General features: G+C 42.5%; 3 protein-coding genes across 3 annotated transcripts in view; all 3 read left to right on the plus strand.

Annotated features, from left to right (window-relative positions):
• Nucleotides 1-16985, plus strand: part of col8a2 (collagen, type VIII, alpha 2) — a 78835-nt gene extending 61850 nt beyond the window's left edge. The window contains exons 2-3 of the mRNA XM_084079909.1: nucleotides 1600-1793; nucleotides 11216-16985. Of these exons, the coding sequence (XP_083936035.1) occupies nucleotides 1643-1793; nucleotides 11216-13122 (2058 nt within the window). The 5' untranslated portion in view covers nucleotides 1600-1642 and the 3' untranslated portion in view covers nucleotides 13123-16985. The remainder of the gene's footprint in view (nucleotides 1-1599; nucleotides 1794-11215) is intronic.
• trappc3 (trafficking protein particle complex subunit 3) overlaps nucleotides 1-22004 on the plus strand; it is a 787905-nt gene that overhangs the window by 174357 nt on the left and 591544 nt on the right. The gene's annotated exons all lie outside the window — the stretch shown is intronic.
• Nucleotides 20972-22004, plus strand: part of ptp4a2b (protein tyrosine phosphatase 4A2b) — a 29031-nt gene continuing 27998 nt past the window's right edge. The window contains exon 1 of the mRNA XM_084080967.1: nucleotides 20972-21132. The gene's annotated coding sequence lies outside the window, so the exon portion shown is untranslated. The remainder of the gene's footprint in view (nucleotides 21133-22004) is intronic.

The following is a 22004-nucleotide window of genomic DNA, read 5'->3' on the forward strand; positions in this document are numbered from 1 at the left end:
TCAGAGATAAGAAATCATATCAAACTGTGGGTTTGATCATGGGATTTGATATTGAAGTGGGAACATTTTAAATGTTTGAGAACTAATATTTCCTCATATCAGAACAATAGGATTTAGGTTCAAAATTGCCGGAATTCCCGTTTAATGACTTAAAAGACTGCACTGGCCTTGAATGTAGGTTTATGTGAATCTGTCACCAATGCTGCGGAAGGAAGCACTTGCCCTTTCCAAACGACCAGACAGGAACTCATATAGGACAGCTGTGCATAGCTTACTGCCTTCCCCTCCCTGCGTGATGTAAGTGTGAGATTGTTGCTGTTTTAAAAAGCGAGCAGGTTATGCCCAGGATCACATTTTGCGTCACGTTATTATCGCAAGGGAGCTCCTGTCATCGGCCCAAAACGCCGGTGAATAGACAGCAGTTCACACCGTAAAATCCTTCATGTTAATTTAACACCGGAGAGTGTGCAAATGGAACCAAATGAACCCATTACGGGGTCCATTTGGTGCCATTTGTACTGAGGATTTTACTGTGCAGTTACTAGGTGGGGTTGAAGAGGAAATTGGCCCACTTTCCCACATCATCTCAGGGGCTGCACACCTACACTGATATAGGCACGGACGTGCACGCGAGCGCACACACACACACACACACACACACACACACACACACACACACACACACACACACACACAAACACACACACGAGCGCGCCACAGACACAGACGCACGCCATCCTCCAGTGGCTTCCTGCTTGCACCTGACCAGGGTTGTGTAAATATTTGGCAGTGGTAACATGAGGATGAAGTGATCACTTCTTCCTGCAGTAAATTAAAGTCAACATGTCCGCCTGTCACACTTTCTGACAGCTATAGCTGGGGTCAAACAGTGACCCGACCAAGCCCACGCCAGCATAGCGGTATTTGAGCCCTACAGTATATACTGTACTTGCCTATATATTGGCTATCGCAGATACTGTATACTCGGTATACCGATAAGCATATACAGTTGGAGCCTACACATACAGTATAAGAATATCAGCCAATATATCGATATCGGAATTTGTTACTAAAATCCAATATCGGTGTCGGCATGAATGATATGGACAGACATGCATGGACTTTTACATGCATACATGCCCAGCAGTTGCCCAGGAGGTAGAGCGGCCGCTTGTACGTCTTTTAAATGTCTTAATGAATTGAATACACGGGACCACAATGGAAACAAGCCCCCAAGGGCTTTTTGTGTCGTATCCTTTTAATATTTTTTGTAAACCGTACCTCTGTACAATCTGCAAACTGTAAATAAAGTATTCAATCAATCCATGGGAATCGGAAGGTTCCCGGTTCGATCTCGGGCTCCCACTGTCAAAGTGTCCTTGAAAGGCACTCTCGGGGGTCAGCAACCCGCGGCTCTGGATCCGCCCTAGTGGCACCCTGTAGCTTTACAAAAAAGATATGGACATTAGTATTTATCGTTGCTATAGTAGGCCAAACATGACACAAACATCAACATTAACCGTAATGGGCCACCAGTGGGCTCAGAGGTTGGGAATCGCTATTCAAAACATGTTCTCTTGCTCTCTGTCCTTCCTCTAGTTGTACGTGTGTGTGACGCCTGGAGCCTGGGAGGCTAGTGACCATGCTGCTGGCACCTGTCTGCCTGCTGCTGATGCTGGGGGGCTGTGCTTCGGCCGGAGGCTACCCCCCTATGCCCCAAATGAAGTACATGCAGCCCATGATGAAAGGGCCCATCGGACCCCCATTTCGAGAGGGCAAGGGACATTATATGGGTAAGCAAAGTGTGTGTGTGTGTGTGTGTGTGTGTGTGTGTGTGTGTGTGTGTGTGTGTGTGTGTGTGTGTGTGTGTGTGTGTGTGTGTGTGTGTGTGTGTGTGTGTGTGTGTGTGTGTGTGTGTGTGTGTGTGTGTGTGTGTGTGTGTGTCGTGTGTATGCGACATGCGTGCAGTTGTGCATACGTAAGGAAAACTAAACAACACAATAAAAGTATTTGTGACAACTTTATTAACTCGTTTCAAAGATGCCATCAAACCACTCTACACTTGTCTCTTCAGTTGACAGTATACAATCTGTACAGTATTCCCCATGGCAATAACCCGATAATTTGATCAAATTTCAACTCATTCAAACCATACTGCACATTGATGTGGTTCAGATGCGGACATCTTCAGCACCCAAAGCTATGCAAGACAAGAATGAAAACACAACGCAGCGACAATGACAAATAGCATCAAGACACGAGCATTGAACAAGCTCCCTCAACCAGTTGTGGAACAACTCAGATTCTTTTTAACCACTTAAACTCCCATATGGGTAACCGGAGTCCCTCAGGGCTCAATCCTAGTGTATTTTCTGTTTTGTGTTATTGTGGGGAAAGCTTTCGCTTTAAATGAATTACATTTTTATCCCGAGATTTTTCGTAATCCTTATTTTTCACCCGGTGCCAATTTTCTAAGTGATCTTGGGCGCTACACTCCCCTCACCAGCCTAGGGAGGCCAGGGCCAAACTCATGCCTCCTTCAATGCATGAGAGCCAACTGACCTTCTTGTCACCTGACAGGGGAGAGTTTCCCTGGTTGGACGTAGCGCGTGGAAGGAACACGTTATTCCAACCAGTTCCCTTCCCCTCCATCAGGTGCCCGGCTGTCAGGAGGCAGTATAGTGACCAGGATTACTACATGTTTTTGTGAGGGTATTAACTACCCTGAGAGACTCTGGGAGAACATGCAAACTCCACACAGAGTAGGCCCTTTCGCCAACCCCACCTAGGGTATGGGCACTGATGACGCGGAGGAGAAGACACGCCCCGAGCGCCCACAGCGTCCCCGGCGGGAATCGACAGCGCTACCGACTGCGCTATTTTCAGCAAAAGCTTTCCCCAAAATACGGATGCTGGGGTTTAAGTGGTTAATAAACGTAGCAATAGGAAAATCACCTGCAAATTGTACTTAAGTACAGTACTTGAGTAAATGTACTTAGTTACATTCCACCACTTCCCACACAACCCAGTCTAAGAAGTGTTTGATATGGTCCCAGGGAACAGAGACAGACAGATACATTTTGTGTGCTAAAGTCGTGGGTTTATTGGATCTCCACGGGCAGTAAAGAGTAGCTCGGTGGAGTGTGTGTCTCTCTCTCTCTGTACCCCGTGGGTCCGGCGGGATTTGGCAGGTCTCTCACCATAGGCCTGATGGAGGTCTGATTGCCCGCTGTTTGGCCGAGCTCCATGCTGGCCAGTTGTTTCCTCCCACCATCTGGATGCTGTTACCCTGCTGTTTTTCACGTTTTGTGCGGGAGAGAGAGAGAGACAGAGTGAGAGAGAGAGAGAGAGAGAGAAATACAAATTGTCACACACACATACACATGTTTGTATTACTATATACTATACTTGTGAGGGCAAAACTTTCAGGAAGGCAGTTTTGGTGTGTGATATTACCGCACAACTAGCCTAAGTATAAAATAGTGAAAACTCTAAATCATATTTAACCTTAAGGCAACCATTATTCTTGTGAGAACCAGGTAAATGGTTGTCACAATGTCTATTTCTCTAATTATTCCTGTACTTGTGGGGACATTTGGCCCTAACACACACACACACACACACACACACACACACACACACACACACACACACACACACACACACACACACACACACACACACACACACACAAACTGTGGCTGTAAACCAAAACAGTCACATCATTACCAAACTTGACTCCGTTTGTGCATCACATGGACGACACACCCATGAGGCCCCTGCTTTAAAACAAATTTCCTCTCTCTCATGACAGACACATACTCAGTAAGTTGCCGTGAAATAATGTTTGACAACGGCACATTCCAGGAGTCACATTCAGAGGAAGTGCAGCGAAGCGTTCCGAAACCTTAGATTCCTGGGAATCGCTCTCAGAGATAGCACAGATACTGACCTGAGTGCACGTCCATAATCTAAAGGCATGCTGTGTTTGGTTGCATGGCTAAGAGTGTGGCTCTGAAAGGAACTTGGGACTCCACCAAGTGAAAGGCATTTGTTGCTCATGTGAACATTGTGCTGTTACCGCCACCATGTGGTCAGAACGTCTCGTTGCATGTTGGCCAGCATAGATAACAGAATGGCAGTGGTGTAAAGTACATTTACTTAAGTACTGTACTTAAGTACAATTTTGAGGTATTTTTTATTTTATCGAGTATTTCCAATTTTCAGTACTTTTACTTTTACTCCATTACATCTCAGAGGCAAATATTATACTTTTACTCTACTACAATTATTTGAAAACTTTAGTTACTAGTTACTTTGTAGATTTTTATTATTATTTCAAAACATACATTAACCACTATATACATTTCGGCCATTTGAAAATAGCCGATCTACAAGCTCACAATGCGTCGTGATGCGACCCATTGTGAGCTTGAAGATCTGCTATTTTCGAAAGATTTTTATACATGTTGATATGAATACATAATGTGTTTTGAAACTTTATTAGTCCATAGGCTACAGCACTTTTGGAATGGCCAGTGCATCACCTTCATCATCAAAGAAAACTAAAAATATTACCAGAAGCCTTACTTTTTTGAATGTAAAATGTTCAAATATGTAACCCATTGGATCTGGGTAGGTTAGCTACAAACTAGCTTGCAAATAGCAAAATGTCTTTTTATGCACCACATTAATGTGTTTCAGTAAGCACAAAGTAGGCCTATGTAATAAAACTATTATATCGCTGCTGTCAGGCAGAAACCTTGGTTCTCCATATTCTTTATGTTTTTTCATAAATCAATACCCTACTTTGTCATGGAACAGTGTTGCACATAAAGGTAACAAAAATAGCCGATCTACAATCTTGTCTATTTCCGCTACTTTTTGACAAAGTTTGAAAATTAAAGTGGTTAAGTGTGTATGTGGGTTTCATAAATATTTAACCAATTGATTGGTTGATAAGGGCTTGTTTCCATTGTGGTCGTGGTTATTCAATTCATCCAGACATTTAAAAACATTAAATAATATACAATACTATACAAGACATCATCAACACTAGTAGCAATACAATGTATAGGCTACAGTGAACAGTTGGGGGCTCATTTCTGGTGTTAAGCTTAGACTTTACTAGGACGAATGAAAAATATTAACAAGAGCTTGTGACTAAATACTAACTACATTGGATCCATTGGAACACAGGTTCTGTTTTCCGTTTCCTGAAAAGTAACAGTTTTGGACATACATGGTTTCCACCTGACAGTGACGATATAGCCTACAGGTTTATTGATGGTTATGCTATGACAATAGGTTTTGGGTGAATAAAACTGCACATTCTGATAACATGCAGTGCAGCAGCAGATGAGTATGAATGCTGGAGCTTGACATCAGCATGTGCGAATGATGATCTACTACTCCTGAGTGGTCCAATTCCCTGATTGAATTTGCATCAGTGTTAATTTTGACAGCAGATTTTGATTTAGTTTAGTCATAGTCTTTTGAATAAAATGTCATTTAGTTTTAGTCATATTTTAGTCATCTGAAAATGTTTAGTGTTGACAGTTGATTTCGACCAAATCAACCGTAGATTGAGTCGACTAAAATCCTATGATATTTAGTCGACTAAATCTACAGTTGATTTTGTCGCCAACAATGTGTTTTGGCAGGCCTTGATGGCTTCCTAATGGCAGATTTTACACTTGGTTGCATGCTAAAGATAGCCAATCTACAAGCTCACAACGCGCCGCAGCGCTACGCGTTGTGAGCTTGTAGATCTGCTATTTTCAGAGCGCAACTTGTCTTTCTACTGGATCTCTTCTCCACTATAGTCCCTCGCTAACATTTTAGTCTAGTTTTTATTTGTTGACGAAATTGTCAATATATTTAGTCTAGTTTTAGTCATCATTTTTATTTCGTTTTTATTTCGTTTTCTTCAGTGAAAAAAGGTAGTTGACGAACATTTTACGTCATAGTTTTAGTCGACGAAATTAACACTGACTTGCACTAGCTATTCCCAGACGTTATTTTTGTGAATTTATTTATTCCAGAAAAAAATCATTTTCATGTTCTTTATTTTTGTGGGTGGCGGTGGCTCTGAGGAGGTAGAGGTATATATATATACATATATTTGAGCAAGTTGAGGGCAACTTTTACTGTTAGGTTGTTGAAAAATATGTTGAACTAGGCTCACATCAGCATTCATGAGTCATTAACTATTTAAACTTATAGGTTTCTTGTGTATCTATAAATTTGCTGACTATGTCAGGCTGAGAAAAACCCCGCCTCTGAAGTTAACATGGAATCTTCGTCGCTTTTAGAGGTTGTAGTGTGTAATTTCAGTCATTTTGGACGTTTGCAATGCTGAATCAGTGCAAAATAGCTCACACTACATAATGGATATAATTATACATAATTATAATTAATTTTCAAAGATGAACAAAAATGCAACGCAATCAATATAGAATTGATTGCGTTGCATATCTTGTGATGACTGTGGTCCCGGGAAAGCCTGACAGGGATTGGAATTGAGGCTGCTCCCAAAAAAGAACGTGTTAAAATGAGGATCCATGTCCAAACAATTATTTGCATGACGAGCATGCTGACATCAGCAGCATGGACTGCAGGCTTATCATACTAAAAGGAGCATGTCACCCATTTTCCACACATCTTCATATAATTGGTCCATACTAATGCTCATTATAAGATGGCACCATTGCTGTCTACTTGCTCTTCCGAAACCTGCCTATATACCAATAACATCAACAGTAGGCAGGCTTGGGAATTTCAAACAACATTTCAAACTTTTGTATTTATTTTTCATTAATGCAATGATATGGCAGAACAATGTCTTCTATTTCAGTGTGCTAACTGTACAGGAAGATTAATGCCCTTTCTATTACTTTGTAATAATCTCCTTTGATATGATCATTAGTGGAGAGACAGCGTGATCCCAAACTGACTGAGGACCAATTATGCAGTTTAATGCTTCATTCATTTCCTGCTTAGATGAATTCAGAACATGGCAGTTTCTATGTAGTCAGTATGAGACATGAGACCATCACCATACTGACAGTGCATCAAGTGCCACTCTTTTTGTGAGTTTACCATTTCACATGAATTAGGGATAGGGTCCAATTAAAACTGATCGATTGATTCGGTGTATTTGGCAGTCAATGCATTGGCCATAAGGTTGTCTTTTCTTGCTCTCTGCTCTCACGTTCCTGACAGTCTTCAATAATATATAGAGTAGAAATGGCTTACAATAATCTTCACAAACAAAGTTGCATTTTCCTCACGTTTTCTTTAATTTTAAGTGTACTGCTGTTGACCATGCTACATTGAATTGTACGTCTTGAAAACATGTAGCATGGATAGCATATATATGTATATATATATATATATATATATATATATATATATATATATATATATTAGGGCTTTCACCAACTAGTCGACTAGTCGACTAGTCGACTAGTATAACCACTAGTCGACCTTGTTGGTACTAGTCGAATAGTTGAAAAAAAGAAAAGAAAAAAAAAATCTTTTTTTATTTAATTTTTAATGCTATAGTAATGGCCCATCTTACTATTATTATTATCCTCTTGACTTTATTTTTTATCAAAAGGGGGTCAAAAGCATGCCCAATAAAAGCCTATTATTGGGCAATGGGGATCCTTGGAGACGCTGCTGTGGTGCTGTGCTGCTGTGCCAGAAGCGCTTCCCTTAAAACGCCATAAAAATAAGGGCAGGAGGATAATAATAATAGTAATATAGTAGTAGGATGGTATTAAAACAGTGCCACCCAAAAAATATATATATATTTTTTTTTTTGTAATTTTTTTTTTAAATTTAAATTTCGACTAGTCGACTAGTCGACTACCACTGGGTCAAATTAGTCGACCTGTAAAAATCTCTAGTCGTGAAAGCCCTAATATATATATATATATACTGTATATATATATATCACAGTATTGAGCTAAGTAGCAGGGAATCTTCTTTGAGCTCAGTTCTTAGATTTCAGCAAGATATAGTCTTGTGTCACAATGCCACGGTCTTTAGCCAAAAGTACCACCGATAATGTTATATGAGCCTTAGAAATTATATGCTGCCAGGCCTGCGTGCCAGCATGTGTCGCAATCATGATCAGGCCTACAGCCATGTGACATAACACAAAATATCAAAAGGGAAAGTTGATCATGTACAAAGTTTAATAGACAGATCGCTAAGCCTCACTCCACAATAGCGATTGTCCAATGCTAGCTTAGTAACCGTTGCTAACCACCATCATGTTATTCAACGCTCCCATTCATACCATAGCAGTCACTGTAATCTACCACACACATACCGGTAGGCCCTTACATCTAGAGTTTAGGCCGCTACGCGGCCCTCAGTCCTACGTTGCACCGCCGATCCGACCGATATGTCTGAGTCAAAAGTGTCGAGGGCTTTGTCTGAGTAGACTGTGTCCCTTTTGTGCCCATACAGTATATGGAGATCTCTGTATCTGTCTGGAGATCCATATATGCCTGTATATGGACAACCTTATCGGGTTTGATTATGGTTATGTCTGAGTCAGAGTGACGTGGGCGTGGTCCTGCCTATATATGGGCGTCTCAAGTTTGTTTGTGGTTATGTCTGAGTCAGAGTAACGTGGCCGTGGTCTTGTCTATACGGGCGTATTGAGTTTGTTTATGGTTATGTCTGAGTCAGAGTGACGTGGCCGTGGTCCTGCCTATATGGTTTGTTTATGGTTATGTCTGAGTCAGAGTGACGTGGCCCGAGCGATTAAGTTTCATACTTGTGCATTCAAGTGGCTCTCACTCCCTGACTGTTTATTTGTGGATAACATATTACATACAGTAGGCTACATGTTACATAGAGAATGATGCCTAGGCTTTAGTCATGGAATAACAAAACTGAAATTGGTCAGCAGACATCAACGTTCCCTGCATGCAATCCTTTAAAGGTCAAACATTTGTCTTGTGCTTCATTTCTTTTTGTATCTGTTGTGCTACTGAAAAATGGTGGTGATTTATAATATACAGCTATTCCCCCCCCCCCCCTCCTTATATATATTTCAAGATATGACAAAATGAAACTGGTTTGCTTTGTCTGACTCTCAGGTGCTACATATTGTCATTAGCCAATGATCTTTGTATATAGGATCCTTTCTCTGTCGGAAAAAAACATTTGCCTGAAGTCGAAACGAGCTTTAAACCAGTGAGCAGATGTTTTAACCTTCTATAAGATATGAAACGACACAGCATTGTAGGCATGGTCAGACGTTGAGGGAGAAGGAGCCCAGAAAGACTGTATGGAGGAAGATGTGAATTTTGATATGAAAGTTCTAACCAGCAGTGGTGGAAAATTAATAAACACAGAGCAAATATGACACTTAACTGACTAAAGAATCACTCTTTTACTAGTCTCGCGTAGCCAGACCCCACAGAAAATGAAAAACAGCGACCTCTGCTTTTCTGATATTCTGTGGAGTCTGGCAGGAGTATAATGTTAGACTAGAGCGCAGGGAAACACCGGTTTCATGTCTGCCTATAGCGCATCACTTCCGGTTGGTGCGACCATGTTTTCATTCCCACTAACAATATTTCTACACGGAACACTAACACCACTTCTCCCAGAGAACATGGATGGTTTTGGTTATAAGCCCACTTGTTTCTATGATGAAAGAGTAATTTAAAATGTGAATATCTTTCCGTGGTTTTGTCCGCTCCGAGGACGCTATTGTTAAATTAGTTTCGGCTAGTTTCGAGGGGGGGAGGGTGGATCATGGTGGATGGACACGTGAATCCCGCCCACTACATTTGATTGGGTAAAGCGCGGCCCACTTCCTGATCTGAAGGCACGCCCACTTTTAGCCAATGCGCACTGGTTAGGACGAACCGCTCCGACAGATTCCACCGCAGGTCGGAATCTGTTCTTGAGAGATTACTCTTTTACAAACAAGCGGCCATGCAGAGACTAACGACCACTGTTTCTGTTCCGACTCGGTTTGAAGTCGGTTTTACAACTTGGCCGATTTACAACGCTGTTACTGCTGCAGTGCTGCTGTACCTGGATTATACTCTCTTTTCAAGCACAAGATGTCATAAATTATCTTGTGAGAAGAGAGAGAAGTGAGAGGAATTCTGTTGTTTATAGCACTAGTACAGAGCTAAACGAAATGCATGTGACACAGCGCTGCTGACAGAGCCAGCTCTTCAGACCCTATAAGAACAGTGAAACCATGCCCCATCGATAAACAAAATTTATATTACTTAAACATACACACATGTCACGCCAGACCAACGTACCGAGTGAGCAAATATCCCGCCAAATTTGTATTTTTAACCCAGGAACAGGAAAACAGCAGATTTAGCTCCAAAAGTTGCAGCAAGCTACCGATGCACAAAACTATGAAGAAATGTTCTTATATTATTGTTCCTATAACAAGCAACATGCCCCTTTAAGTCTATAATTGACAACAAAATATTTTCTCTAACTTTTTCAGACTGAATCCTCCATTATTTGGAGATGGCGATGGAGATTATTATTTTAAAATAGCTAGCTGTATGTTTTGCGGTAGATTCAACAAATGTCATTAATGTCGTCAATCGATTTTTTTGAGATTTCGGGACTAAATTCAGACTATTTTCCAATATACTAGAGGTAGAGATAGATCCAGACCCAGTGTTAGTCATCCTGGGGGTATCAGAAGGGATGAAGAAACTACAACTACCTCAACAACGCCTTCTTTCATACGGCCTTATTGCAGCAAAAAAATTGATACTTTTATTTTGGAAGAAGAAAGAGACCCCCACAATCAAACTCTGGCTCAACGAGATGACAGAGTCCTTACATTTAGAAAGAATCAGATATATACTCAAAGATAAACTGAAATTTTTTGAAAAGATTTGGAAGCCTTTAGTCTCCTTTCTTAAAGGTTGAAAGGCTAATCCTTGTGGATGACCCGTGTCGCACGTAATCTGGGGCAGCACTTCTGGGGAGGGGGGAGGGGAGGCGGGAGGGTCCCTTTGTTTTTGCTTAAGTTTGAGTTTTTTTTTTTTTTTTATGTTACCTGTCTGTTTTGTGTTTATGTCTGTTTGTTTTTGTTTAAAAAAAAAAAGGAAGCTAAATGTACAACTATAACCTGTGCTTCACAATAAAAATATTTGAAACGAGATTTCGGGACTAATAGTTGATGATTCCTGTCTCTTTGTAGATATGCCACCCATGATGGATGTGAAAGGAGAGCCAGGCCCCCAGGGAAAACCTGGGCCAAGAGGACCACCTGGGCCAGCAGGGCTTCCAGGGAAACCTGGATTGGGGAAACCGGGTCTCAATGGTCAGTTGGGTCCCCAGGGACCTCCAGGTTTTCCAGGAATGGGGAAGCCGGGACTTCCAGGTCTCCCGGGAAAGATGGGGCCAAAGGGGATGCATGGGATGAATGGCGAAGTTGGTCCTCGTGGTGAACCAGGCCCCAGAGGTCTTCCAGGCCAACCCGGGCTCCCTGGCCCCGCTGGCCTGTCTCTGAATGGGAAAGCTGGGCTCCCTGGCATTAGGGGCCCTCCTGGTTCCCGTGGAGAACCAGGGTTAAAGGGTGGCCCTGGCGCCCCAGGTGACCGTGGGCTCAGGGGCGAGAATGGAAATGGGAAGCCAGGTCTTCAAGGTATAAGAGGCCCTCCAGGATTGAAGGGCAGTCCAGGAATACCTGGACCTACAGGTATTGGCAAACCAGGACCAAACGGATTGTCTGGGCAGCCTGGCCACAAAGGTGATCAGGGGCTCCCAGGAGGACCCGGAGAGCCAGGAGAGGCCGGAGGACCAGGTCTGCAGGGTCTGCAAGGCCCGCCTGGGCAGGGGAAGCCAGGGCTAAATGGTTTACCAGGAGGACCAGGTCCAGTTGGTCCAAAGGGTGAGGCGGGGACCAGGGGATCTTCTGGGTTTCAGGGGGTTCCTGGCTATGGCAAGCCAGGTCTGATGGGGCCAAAGGGAGACAAGGGCTATGGTGGGTTACCCGGGCTTCCTGGGGACAAAGGAGAACCAGGAATGGAAGGTCCAATGGGAGATGTAGGACTTGATGGACAGTCAGGACCTCCAGGACTTCAAGGCCCCATGGGGCTCCCAGGAAAACATGGATTGCCTGGATTTAAAGGTGATTTGGGCCCACAGGGGCCTCCAGGTCTGCCTGGACTTAGAGGTGATCAAGGCCCCAGTGGTCTCTCTGGAAAACCTGGCCTCTCTGGGGACAAGGGTCTCCCCGGTCCTAATGGGGCTATTGGAAAACCTGGCCCCAAAGGTGAGGCAGGGCATGTTGGCCTACCTGGCAATCCAGGTTTGACAGGTGCTCCAGGGCCTAAAGGTGAGACAGGGTTTCTGGGGGCCCCTGGACCCAGGGGCCAGTCAGGTATCCCTGGCCTCCAGGGTCCTCTAGGTCCCATGGGGCCACAGGGCGTCCCCGGTCTTAAGGGTGAACCCGGAATCTCAGGGCTTCCAGGGCTGGGTAAGGTGGGGGAGAAGGGGCTTCCAGGTCCACAGGGTCCTCCGGGGAAGACAGGAAACTCCGGGCTTAACGGCAACCCCGGAACGCCTGGCCCCCCCGGACCACCGGGTGCACCAGGAAACGGCCATACAGTTGTGGCAGGGCCGGAAGGGGGGCAGCTGGAAGGGGGCGAGGTGCCGGGCGACAGGAAGAGGCCGGTATACAGTCAGACTCATACACTCTCTGCCTCGGTCGCGCCGGCCTTCACCGCTATTCTCTCCACACCCTTCCCTCCATCTGGCATGCCCATCAAGTTCGACAGGACCCTGTACAATGGGCAAAATGCCTACAACACAGCCACTGGCATGTTTACTGCTCCGACGTCTGGCGTCTACTACTTTGCCTACCACATGCACGTAAAGGGAACCAGCTTGTGGGTGGCGCTGTACAAGAACAATGTGCCGGCCACGTACACCTACGACGAGTACAAGAAGGGCTACATGGACCAGGCCTCGGGTAGCGCTGTGCTGGAGCTGAAGGAGAGTGACCAAGTATGGGTCCAGATGCCCTCGGATCAGGCCAACGGCCTCTATTCTACCGAGTACATCCACTCGTCCTTTTCAGGATTCCTGCTCTGTCGCACATAACCCTGTCTTCTCGTTCAAACGTGTTCCTGCGCTGGCGCCTCATTATGGCCCAAAACCTGAAATACCTGCAGCCATATTAGCAACAAAACACCCATAAAGTTATCCATATTATTGCCATCATCCTCATCAGCATCACCCTCAATAACATCAATGAAATGTAAAAACAGAAGAAAAAAAAACTTTGTGAAAGAAAGATGGAAAATGTTTAAAGGCAGGGGAAGGATACTCATCATGCTGTTTTCTGCGTTTCGATGTCTTTCAAATGTTGTTTTTTGTTGTTGTTTTTAGCTTATATTATTATAATTATTATAATTGTCATAATTTTATTTTTTATTATTTTGTCCTTGTCATCCTTGTTGTTGTTTATTGGATTCAAATATTTGAGTGCCTTACTTTGCAATGTGTAAGTAACAAACCTTCCCGTGTGACTGCACATCCTGCCCATTATGTCCTGACACCAATAGGGTGACATCTCTACACCCTGGGAGGTACAGTACATCTCTTCTCCAGGCTGCAGTCACTTCATCAAACTCACAGAACTCACACACACATCCTTATTTAAATTGGGAAAGACCAATATAGGCATGTAAACAACACAGCAATATTATGAAATATACTGAGCAAAAACAGCAAAGCACAACTGTATTCTTAATTCTGAACTGTTAAGTCAAATCAATTGAGTTCAACGTTCAGTATGTTGACATTTAAACAAGAATAGGCGTCTGATTTAGGAATTAGTGGCTGTTGGGTGCTGGTTTTTATAGGCTACTACTTTCTGTATTTCAAAGCCAATCATTTGAAGTAATGGGTTTGCTCAGTCCGGGTCCTGTAAAAGCCATCAAAAACCAACATAATGCATCAACACAGCATTATGTTGTTTTGTTTTTTTACATAAAGTATAACATGGATTGAGGTATGTATTCAAACAGTACAGCCTACTTCCTACTTAGTATCAATTGGCTTAAACATGCCATTCATGATGCAAATCCCATCATGGCACGGTAACCCTGACCTGTATGTCACCGCTCGCTATGCTAACCACCAAGAAATCACAGAGACCCTGCCATTTACATTACCATACCAAGTGAACAGTCTGTATTGTTATGGCACACACCGATCATAATCACACGCCGGCTATTTTGAGCTTATGCCATACTCAGGGCGCTGGGAAACCCCACCTCAAGTATGATGTAAGCTGGCCACCATGTGAATATGGTCAATTGAAAGCCCCACTCTAACCACATACTACTGTAATTAGGAAGACACCGCAAGCTGGTTTAGAGTGAAATGGGAAATGCAGAAAAAATAGCCACCTTGTTCTTATACATCCTTTTTCAATTGGTCCTAGTTTATCTCAATTTCCACAGATAGTGCCGCTCTTAAGAATTTTGAGGGATGAACTTAAGCCAACCCCACTTGAATATTGCAGTTGTCAAGTGATGGGACATCGCAAAGTATCAGATTAGGCAGTAGGAATTGAGAATTGATCTTCATTTTATCCATGAATAAGTCAGGGGACTGACTGAGGCCCAGGTTGTGAAATATAGGTTGCATAACAGTTTACATGCCCCTGCTAGGATTCTGGGACAGGACGTGGCACAGAGGTGAGAGCGGTTTACTCATTGCTTCTGGGTGAGGAATTTGAGTGAGATAAATACTGTGTGAATTCATGTACTTGTATGTCCTATAAGTATCCTTTTCTACCTGTTACTGTGTGTGTGTGTGTGTGTGTGTGTGTGTGTGTGTGTGTGTGTGTGTGTGTGTGTGTGTGTGTGTGTGTGTGTGTGTGTGTGTGTGTGTGTGTGTGTGTGTGTGTGTGTGTGTGTGTGTGTGTCAGTCACATTGCTCCCTTCGCATTCAGGCTGTGTGTGTGTGTGTGTGTGTGTGTGTGTGTGTGTGTGTGTGTGTGTGTGTGTGTGTGTGTGTGTGTGTGTGTGTGTGTGTGTGTGTGTGTGTGTGTGTGTGTGTGTGTGTGTGTGTGTGTGTGTGTGTGTGTGTGTGTGTGTGTGTGTGTGTGTGTGTGCGCGCGCGCGCGCGCGCACACACACACACACTCTTCTGCTTGTGTCACATTGTCTCCCTGGCATTCGGGCCATGTGTGTATGTATGTATTTATGTTACATTGAACCCCTGGCATTCAGGTCGTGAAAGGTTCAGCAAGGATAATGATAAACTTGAGAGCTGTTCCAAAATCTTTAACACTTACATTCCGGTCAATGTTCCACAACAGACATGACTTCAATTATGTATGGGCCACACTTTGGGTTTAGAGGAAGAACACATTAACACACTAAAGGTGCCTTCGCAAGGTAACACAAAGTTATGAAATAGGTGAGATTATGTGAATGTAATAAGTAGAGGATAATGAAACAACTGCGTTACACAGAACAAGAAGACATTCTAGACATGAAATTCTGACCGACACTGAGCAGGTTATGTTTTTTATTTTATTTTATTTTTTGTATGAGTGTCATATTGTTGTGCAATAATTCTGTGCTGTACCAAGTTATAAAACAAAACAAAAAAAAAACAGTATGATCACATACAAAATTGTTGCATAGATATCTGTTGACAAGGGCTGCAGTGGCAGAGCTGTTAGGGGAGAGATCAGCATTAACACTGATGGAAGGGGTTTCAGGTTGAAAATGCGGAGGTCATAAAGACTGATTTATACTTGTCGTACGACGGAGCATAAATTAGGCATAATACTGTCTATGTACCTTCATGTGCATCTGTCCAAAAATGATTCCAGAGGAAGTGGTACTGCATGGTCTGTGCACATTGACTATAGGCCTAGTTAATGCTACCTGCATGGTCTCATTCACACTGAATTTAGAACTACCTTATGCCTTAATGATGGAATGTCAATGTACAAGTTTGTGCCATCCAATCAGTAATATGTTCAATTGGAATGAATGTATTAGATTTAATTGATATACATTAATGTCAATTAAGCAACCTCTGATGTTTATACCAATGGCACCATCCCGACTCACTCTGGAAAACCAGTATTTTGCATTGATGTAATGCGAAGAATGCACTCACTCTTGCCCCATTTGTCACAATTACATAAACCTATACCCCAAAATCAGTTTCTCTATCCTTATTTTTGTGTGAGTCTACTAGACATTTCAAGGCTTTCTCTTGTGTACTGTATGTTGCATTTTTGTTTGTGTGTTTTTTATCGTTTGGTCGTCTCCTATTAGACATTTGAAATGCCGATTTAAGTTACATGTGGCTATTACTCTCTATGTCCTTCATGTTTTATAGACAATGTCACTTGCTTGCAGAGTTTGCCATTTGTGCAAATCATTTAACAAGTGTCAGTAAGATCCATGTACTGTCTCAATCACAAATTTGCTTTGACTTGTTTTCTATTTTTCTGGACAAAAAAAAAGAAAAGAAGAAAAAAATATATATAAAAAATCTTGCTTCGGTTCTTAAGGGATATTTGTTTGTTTTAGTTTTCGATAAATACAAACGGCCATTCCCATTTGCACATGAAATTAATGAAGTATTTATACATTTGTGATAATTTAATAGGAATGCCAAAACCGACCACCGAAGCCTAGAACGTATAAATGATATTTAACACCATTGCTGAGTTAAGAGCATTTACAGTTATGTAGTTAGCAGTCTAGCATTGTTTGTGAAGGATTATTTGTGGACTTTTATTTTTTTTTGTGTAATGTACAATGTATCAACTTATAGGTTTTTGTCTTATACATGGCTATTGCGTGCACTCTATGCAATAGAATTTGGGTATTAAATGCACTCTTTTTAATTGAAAATGTTTTGTCTGCTTATACAAAATCTACAGTACTTGATTGTATTGATACCACATCAATAAATACTTTCTTGTACACCTGTCTCTGATCTTTTTTCTTATATTTCCTTTGTGTGCTTCTTATCTTATATTAGATAAGATAATATAACATAACTTAAGGTAAGATAAGATAAGATCCCTTTATTGATCCCGGGGCAATTGCAGGTGTCATAGTGGCAACAGCAGTAAGAGTGGAACACAGGAACAGGTAAGAAAGAAAGAGGAAGAGAAAGAGTCAAAAGCCAATAAAAGATAGATAAAGATAAAAGGAAACTAGAAAAAGTGCTCCTCGGAGCACAGGTCACTCCCAGGTCAGATAGGTTATTGTGGGTCAGCAATGTTCGGAATTCGCCAATCAGGATGGAATGTGAAAAATCATATTGATTCTTCGTGATCACTTGACTATAGAGATAATGTGTACCGATTTGCATGATGTTTGGACACAATTTGTAGGAGTAATGTAAATACAAATGTTTTGCAAAAATCGGCCTCCTGGTGGCGCTATAATAGGGCAATGTTAAAAGGGTGGCATTTGTTCCTCAGCGTAGTGCGAATGTGTGTGCAGGGAAAAATGCAGGGCAAAGGTTTTTCCTTAGCCTCTAGGAGTGCACATACAAAGTTTTACACAGATCAGTGCAGTTATAGTTAAAAACATGAATTGGGCTGTTAGCGTCACCATGAGGCTGATTTGAACATTTTCAAGTGGCATTTCTTCCTCGGCCTACTACGAATGTGCGTGCAAAATTTCATGAACATGGCATGCTGTGTTCATGATTTGAGGCATTTTGTTCAAAACGGAGCACTCCTGCAAACTTTGGAAGCTTGGCCAATAACGATGGAATATGAGAAATCTGACCCATTTCGTTTTATGACTATAGAGATACTGTGTACCGATTTGATGTTTGGACAAAATCTGTAGGAGTACTGTCAAAACGTGTTTTGCAAAACTCTGCCTCCTGGTGGCGCTATGCACAGTTTCGCTGCGATCAAGCCAATGGTGCCGGAGATTAGCTGTCCACGGACGGACGGACGGACGGATGGACGGACGGACGGACAGGGTGCAAAACATAGTCTTGGCCATGCCTTTCGGCCTGGTGGAGGCAATAATAGTTAGAATTAAACACACAAGACATCTGCACAGGGTCTCTGGATGACCATCACATAAGCATAAATATACAGTATATCACCACTCACCACCAGCGAATATATGACTGACTATCAACAGCGTACTGTTTGTATAGGTTCAACAGGCTTCAACAGTGAATACCTGGGTAATATGTACAGTCTATCAACAGTGAATATGTGAATGAATTATGTACAGACTATCAACAATGAATAAATGAGTGAATATTAAGTAAGTAAATGGTCTAAAATAGTCTGCATTTCCATAACGCTTTCCATAACGCCAAAGTGCCTTACCATGTGTGTTACATTCTCTCACACACACACACACACACACACACACACACACACACACACACACACACATTCACATGGTGGAGGCAACCATGCAAGATACCACCCTCATCGGGAGCAGTGTCTTGCTCAAGGAAGGACACATCGACATGAAGCCAGTGACGAACCGGTGCCACTGACTCTACCTCCTGAACCATAGTCACCTACAGTACGTAGTATGTCATGTGTGAGAATCAAAGCCGGAGTATTAATCCAAAAGAACAGACAGTGCCAGAGTCAATCAAAGCAGGAGTTGGTAATCCCAAAGAACAGAACAGTGTGTATAGGCTCTGTGGAGCAGGTAGGTGATGGCATCATTCACACAATGTTTGCCTATACAGTGTGATTAAGGTAAGTGGGGATCCAGGCTCCCCCGCTGAGCCCATGGGGGTTAGGGGGTCAAAATGGTTCAGCTGGTTTGCACTGCAGGGACCCCTCAACAGCATTACTTGGCTTTTTGTAGCCATTTATCTTTCTGCCCCCCACCCCACCCCACCACACACACAATTCAATTCAATGGAGCATGTGCACGCACGCACGCACGCACGCACGCACACACACACACACACACACACACACACACACACACACACACACACACACACACACACACACACACACACACACACACACACACACACACCCCTCTGGAGCTGTTAGCCTCATGAAGTATATCTGTGTTGTTTAAAATAATGTCTAATATTTGGAAGTGTTACGGTTAGATTCAGACAGTCCATTTTTTGTGTGTGCAAGTAACACAATGGACACTAGAGGGAGATGTACAGTATTTACAGGTCATTGTTATTTCTGTTCAGGTACATCTTTTGTATAATTTATTACGCTTAATAAAGCCTAGTTGATATCAGTTAGCTTATGCATCATATGAATGCCAGACTCCAACGAAACAAATGCAAGAACTCTTGACACGGGCTGCTTCAAGGGTTATTATCATATCTAACAGAGATCGCATGTGAATATTGAGACCAGCAATACTTTTTCTTTCTGTAGATTGATTGATTGATTGATGTACTGATGTAGCTTTATGATGTAATCAGGATGAGTCAGGACACAATCAGTCACGCACAACCACACAACAAGAACACACACCATGCCATTTTATTCAAGGGAAATATACTCATGGACAGGTGACTTATTAATACAAAAAAAGTACTCACAATTCTTACTTAAGTAAAAGTATCAGTACTGCAATGTAGAAATACTACAGTAAAGTAAAAGTCCGGAATTCAAAATTAATTAATTAAAATTCAAAAAGTAAAAGTACAAAAGTATTGGTATCAAAATGTACATAAAGTACCAAAAGTAGAAAGTACTCATCATGCAGAATGTCCCATTTCACAATTGTTCAAATGTATACAAATCTTTTGAAAATAGCAGATCTACAAGCTCACACAAGGCATAGTGAGCTTGTAGATCGGCTATTTTCAAATGGCCGAAATGTATAGAGCCGGGCTGAAGTGGGTAATGCATGTTTTGTAATAATAATCCAAATCTACAAAGTAACTAGTAACTAAAGTGTTCAACTGTAGTGGAGTACAGACGATTGGAAATACTCCAGCAAAGTAAAAACAAAAACAAAACAAAAAACATCAAAATGGTACTTAAGTACAGTAGGCTTCCACCACTGCTTAAGGTGAATCTTTCATGTTTTGTTGCAAAACAACTCGTGGTGGTCATTTTCAAGACTGTCGTCATTGCGATGACCCGCGTGTCACCATCCACGCTCCTTGCGTAGCAATGACGCTCGAGAAAACAGACCACGGAAACTCCTCCCTGGCAGGGTCAAGATCACATCGCCCGGAGGGATGGTTGCGTTGTGATTGGATGATAATTTGGTTGTCAGTCAGCCGTTGTCGACAATAACAATAATAACAATTACAACATCTAATAATAAATAACACTTCAACTATATCAAGGAGAATTATTTAGAACAATATTGTGCAGGAAAACAAACCACCTCTGTCGAAGTGTCGAATGTATATACTGCTGAGTGTCCACGGGAGTCATTTTGATACAGTGTCCTCCTTGGCAACCAACTAGCCAATCACAGTGCGACCATCCCTCCACACGATGGCATTGAGACAAACTGGGGAGACGAGGCTCCTCCCCAGTATTGCCATGTCCGCTTATTATAAGCGACTTTGGGCTTGTTTTTCTGTAAAGTGGCTTGTAAATAATATTATTGGTTAGTTGCGGTTTGTTGGGCTTGTTTCTTAAGTGTAGTTGCTTAATTAGAGTTTCTTTCAATTGTTATTTTATTTTATTGAAACCAGTGGTTCTCAAATATATTCATGAAAATGTTTTGTGGAGCATTGTGTTGTTAGAATGTTTCAAAAACATTCCAAATATTCCACATTTTATTGCAAGAGTTTTTGAAAATGGCAGATCTAAAAGCTGACGTTGTGATCTTGTAGATCAGCTATTTTCAAATAGCCAATGTTTAAGCCAAGGTTTTAAGTGCTTCTTTTAGGCTTGTTTTCATATACCTGCTCGCTTGTTTCTCTCACAAAACCTGGCAACGCCGCCTCCCTCCTCCTCGGGCAGCTCAATTCCAAACCGAACGAGGAGATTTCAAGCTGCTCGCTCGCTGCTGCCACATTGAAGAAGAAGAACAAAAAAAAAGGCGACCTTACCTTTACTGACAGCAGTTTCTGCTCTCCCTCCACTTTCTCCGGGATAGCAACGGGATTTCAATGTTCAGCCTGCTCTATGTAAGTACCCGGCCAACCGACGGGTTTGGATATCTTGGTTCCGTTTCTTGATAATGAGTGTCACACTAAACTAAAAAGCAACCGTTGGATGAACGCTCGAGCGTTAAAAGTTAGCAGCTAACGAGGTTAGCCACACCACCCGAGAGCACAACACAAGATAAGTAGCTACTAGGAAGGAAAGCTAGCAGGTGTTGGCTAAGTATCGCCCCCACCATAATGACAGTCAGCGTTTCAAACCCTCATTGGAAATTGGCGAGGTGTCGAGAGACCGTTGTTTTTGGTCAGAAAATGTGTTTTGTTTGAAGGTGTAGCGAGAAACTAAACGGGTTTTTTAAGTGGTGGAGTGGAGCTAGCCAGTTGAGCTAGCTAGCCGGGCTAACTTCGCTAGCTGCTTTAGCCTACTGACAAGGCTCGGGGTATTTCCTGGGAACCTTTTTTAAAAGGCGACTTGGCCGTTATTGACATCAACACCGTTATTGTCGTATATTCCAATTATGTTTTTGCCATTTTTGAAGAACCACTGCACATGAAGAGCGTTTCATAGTTGAAATATGCCAATGCTTTCTGCGTTATTGCTAAATTACAGCTCACACTTGCTGCTGGAATCATCAGGCTTGGTTACAGCAGCAAACTAACCTTAGACATTGTGGTCTTGGGCGGAGGATAGCTTAGATAGTATTTATTTCTGCTTCGTCCCCGCTGACAGTAGTGGATCAGTGGAATGCATACAATCGTCACTGTTGTTAGATTAATTTTGGTGCTTGGCAGTGCTATACTTTTGTTTGTGAAGGGTTAGCGTTAGCCTTTTAAAGCCTTCCGCCCTTTATGAAAATCTGACCCAGCGCATGGTTGGCCATCCCCCCCCCCCCCAA

This window comes from Gymnoscopelus microlampas, assembly GCF_963454915.1.
Source record: "Gymnoscopelus microlampas genome assembly, chromosome: 15".
NCBI lineage: Eukaryota > Metazoa > Chordata > Actinopteri > Myctophiformes > Myctophidae > Gymnoscopelus > Gymnoscopelus microlampas.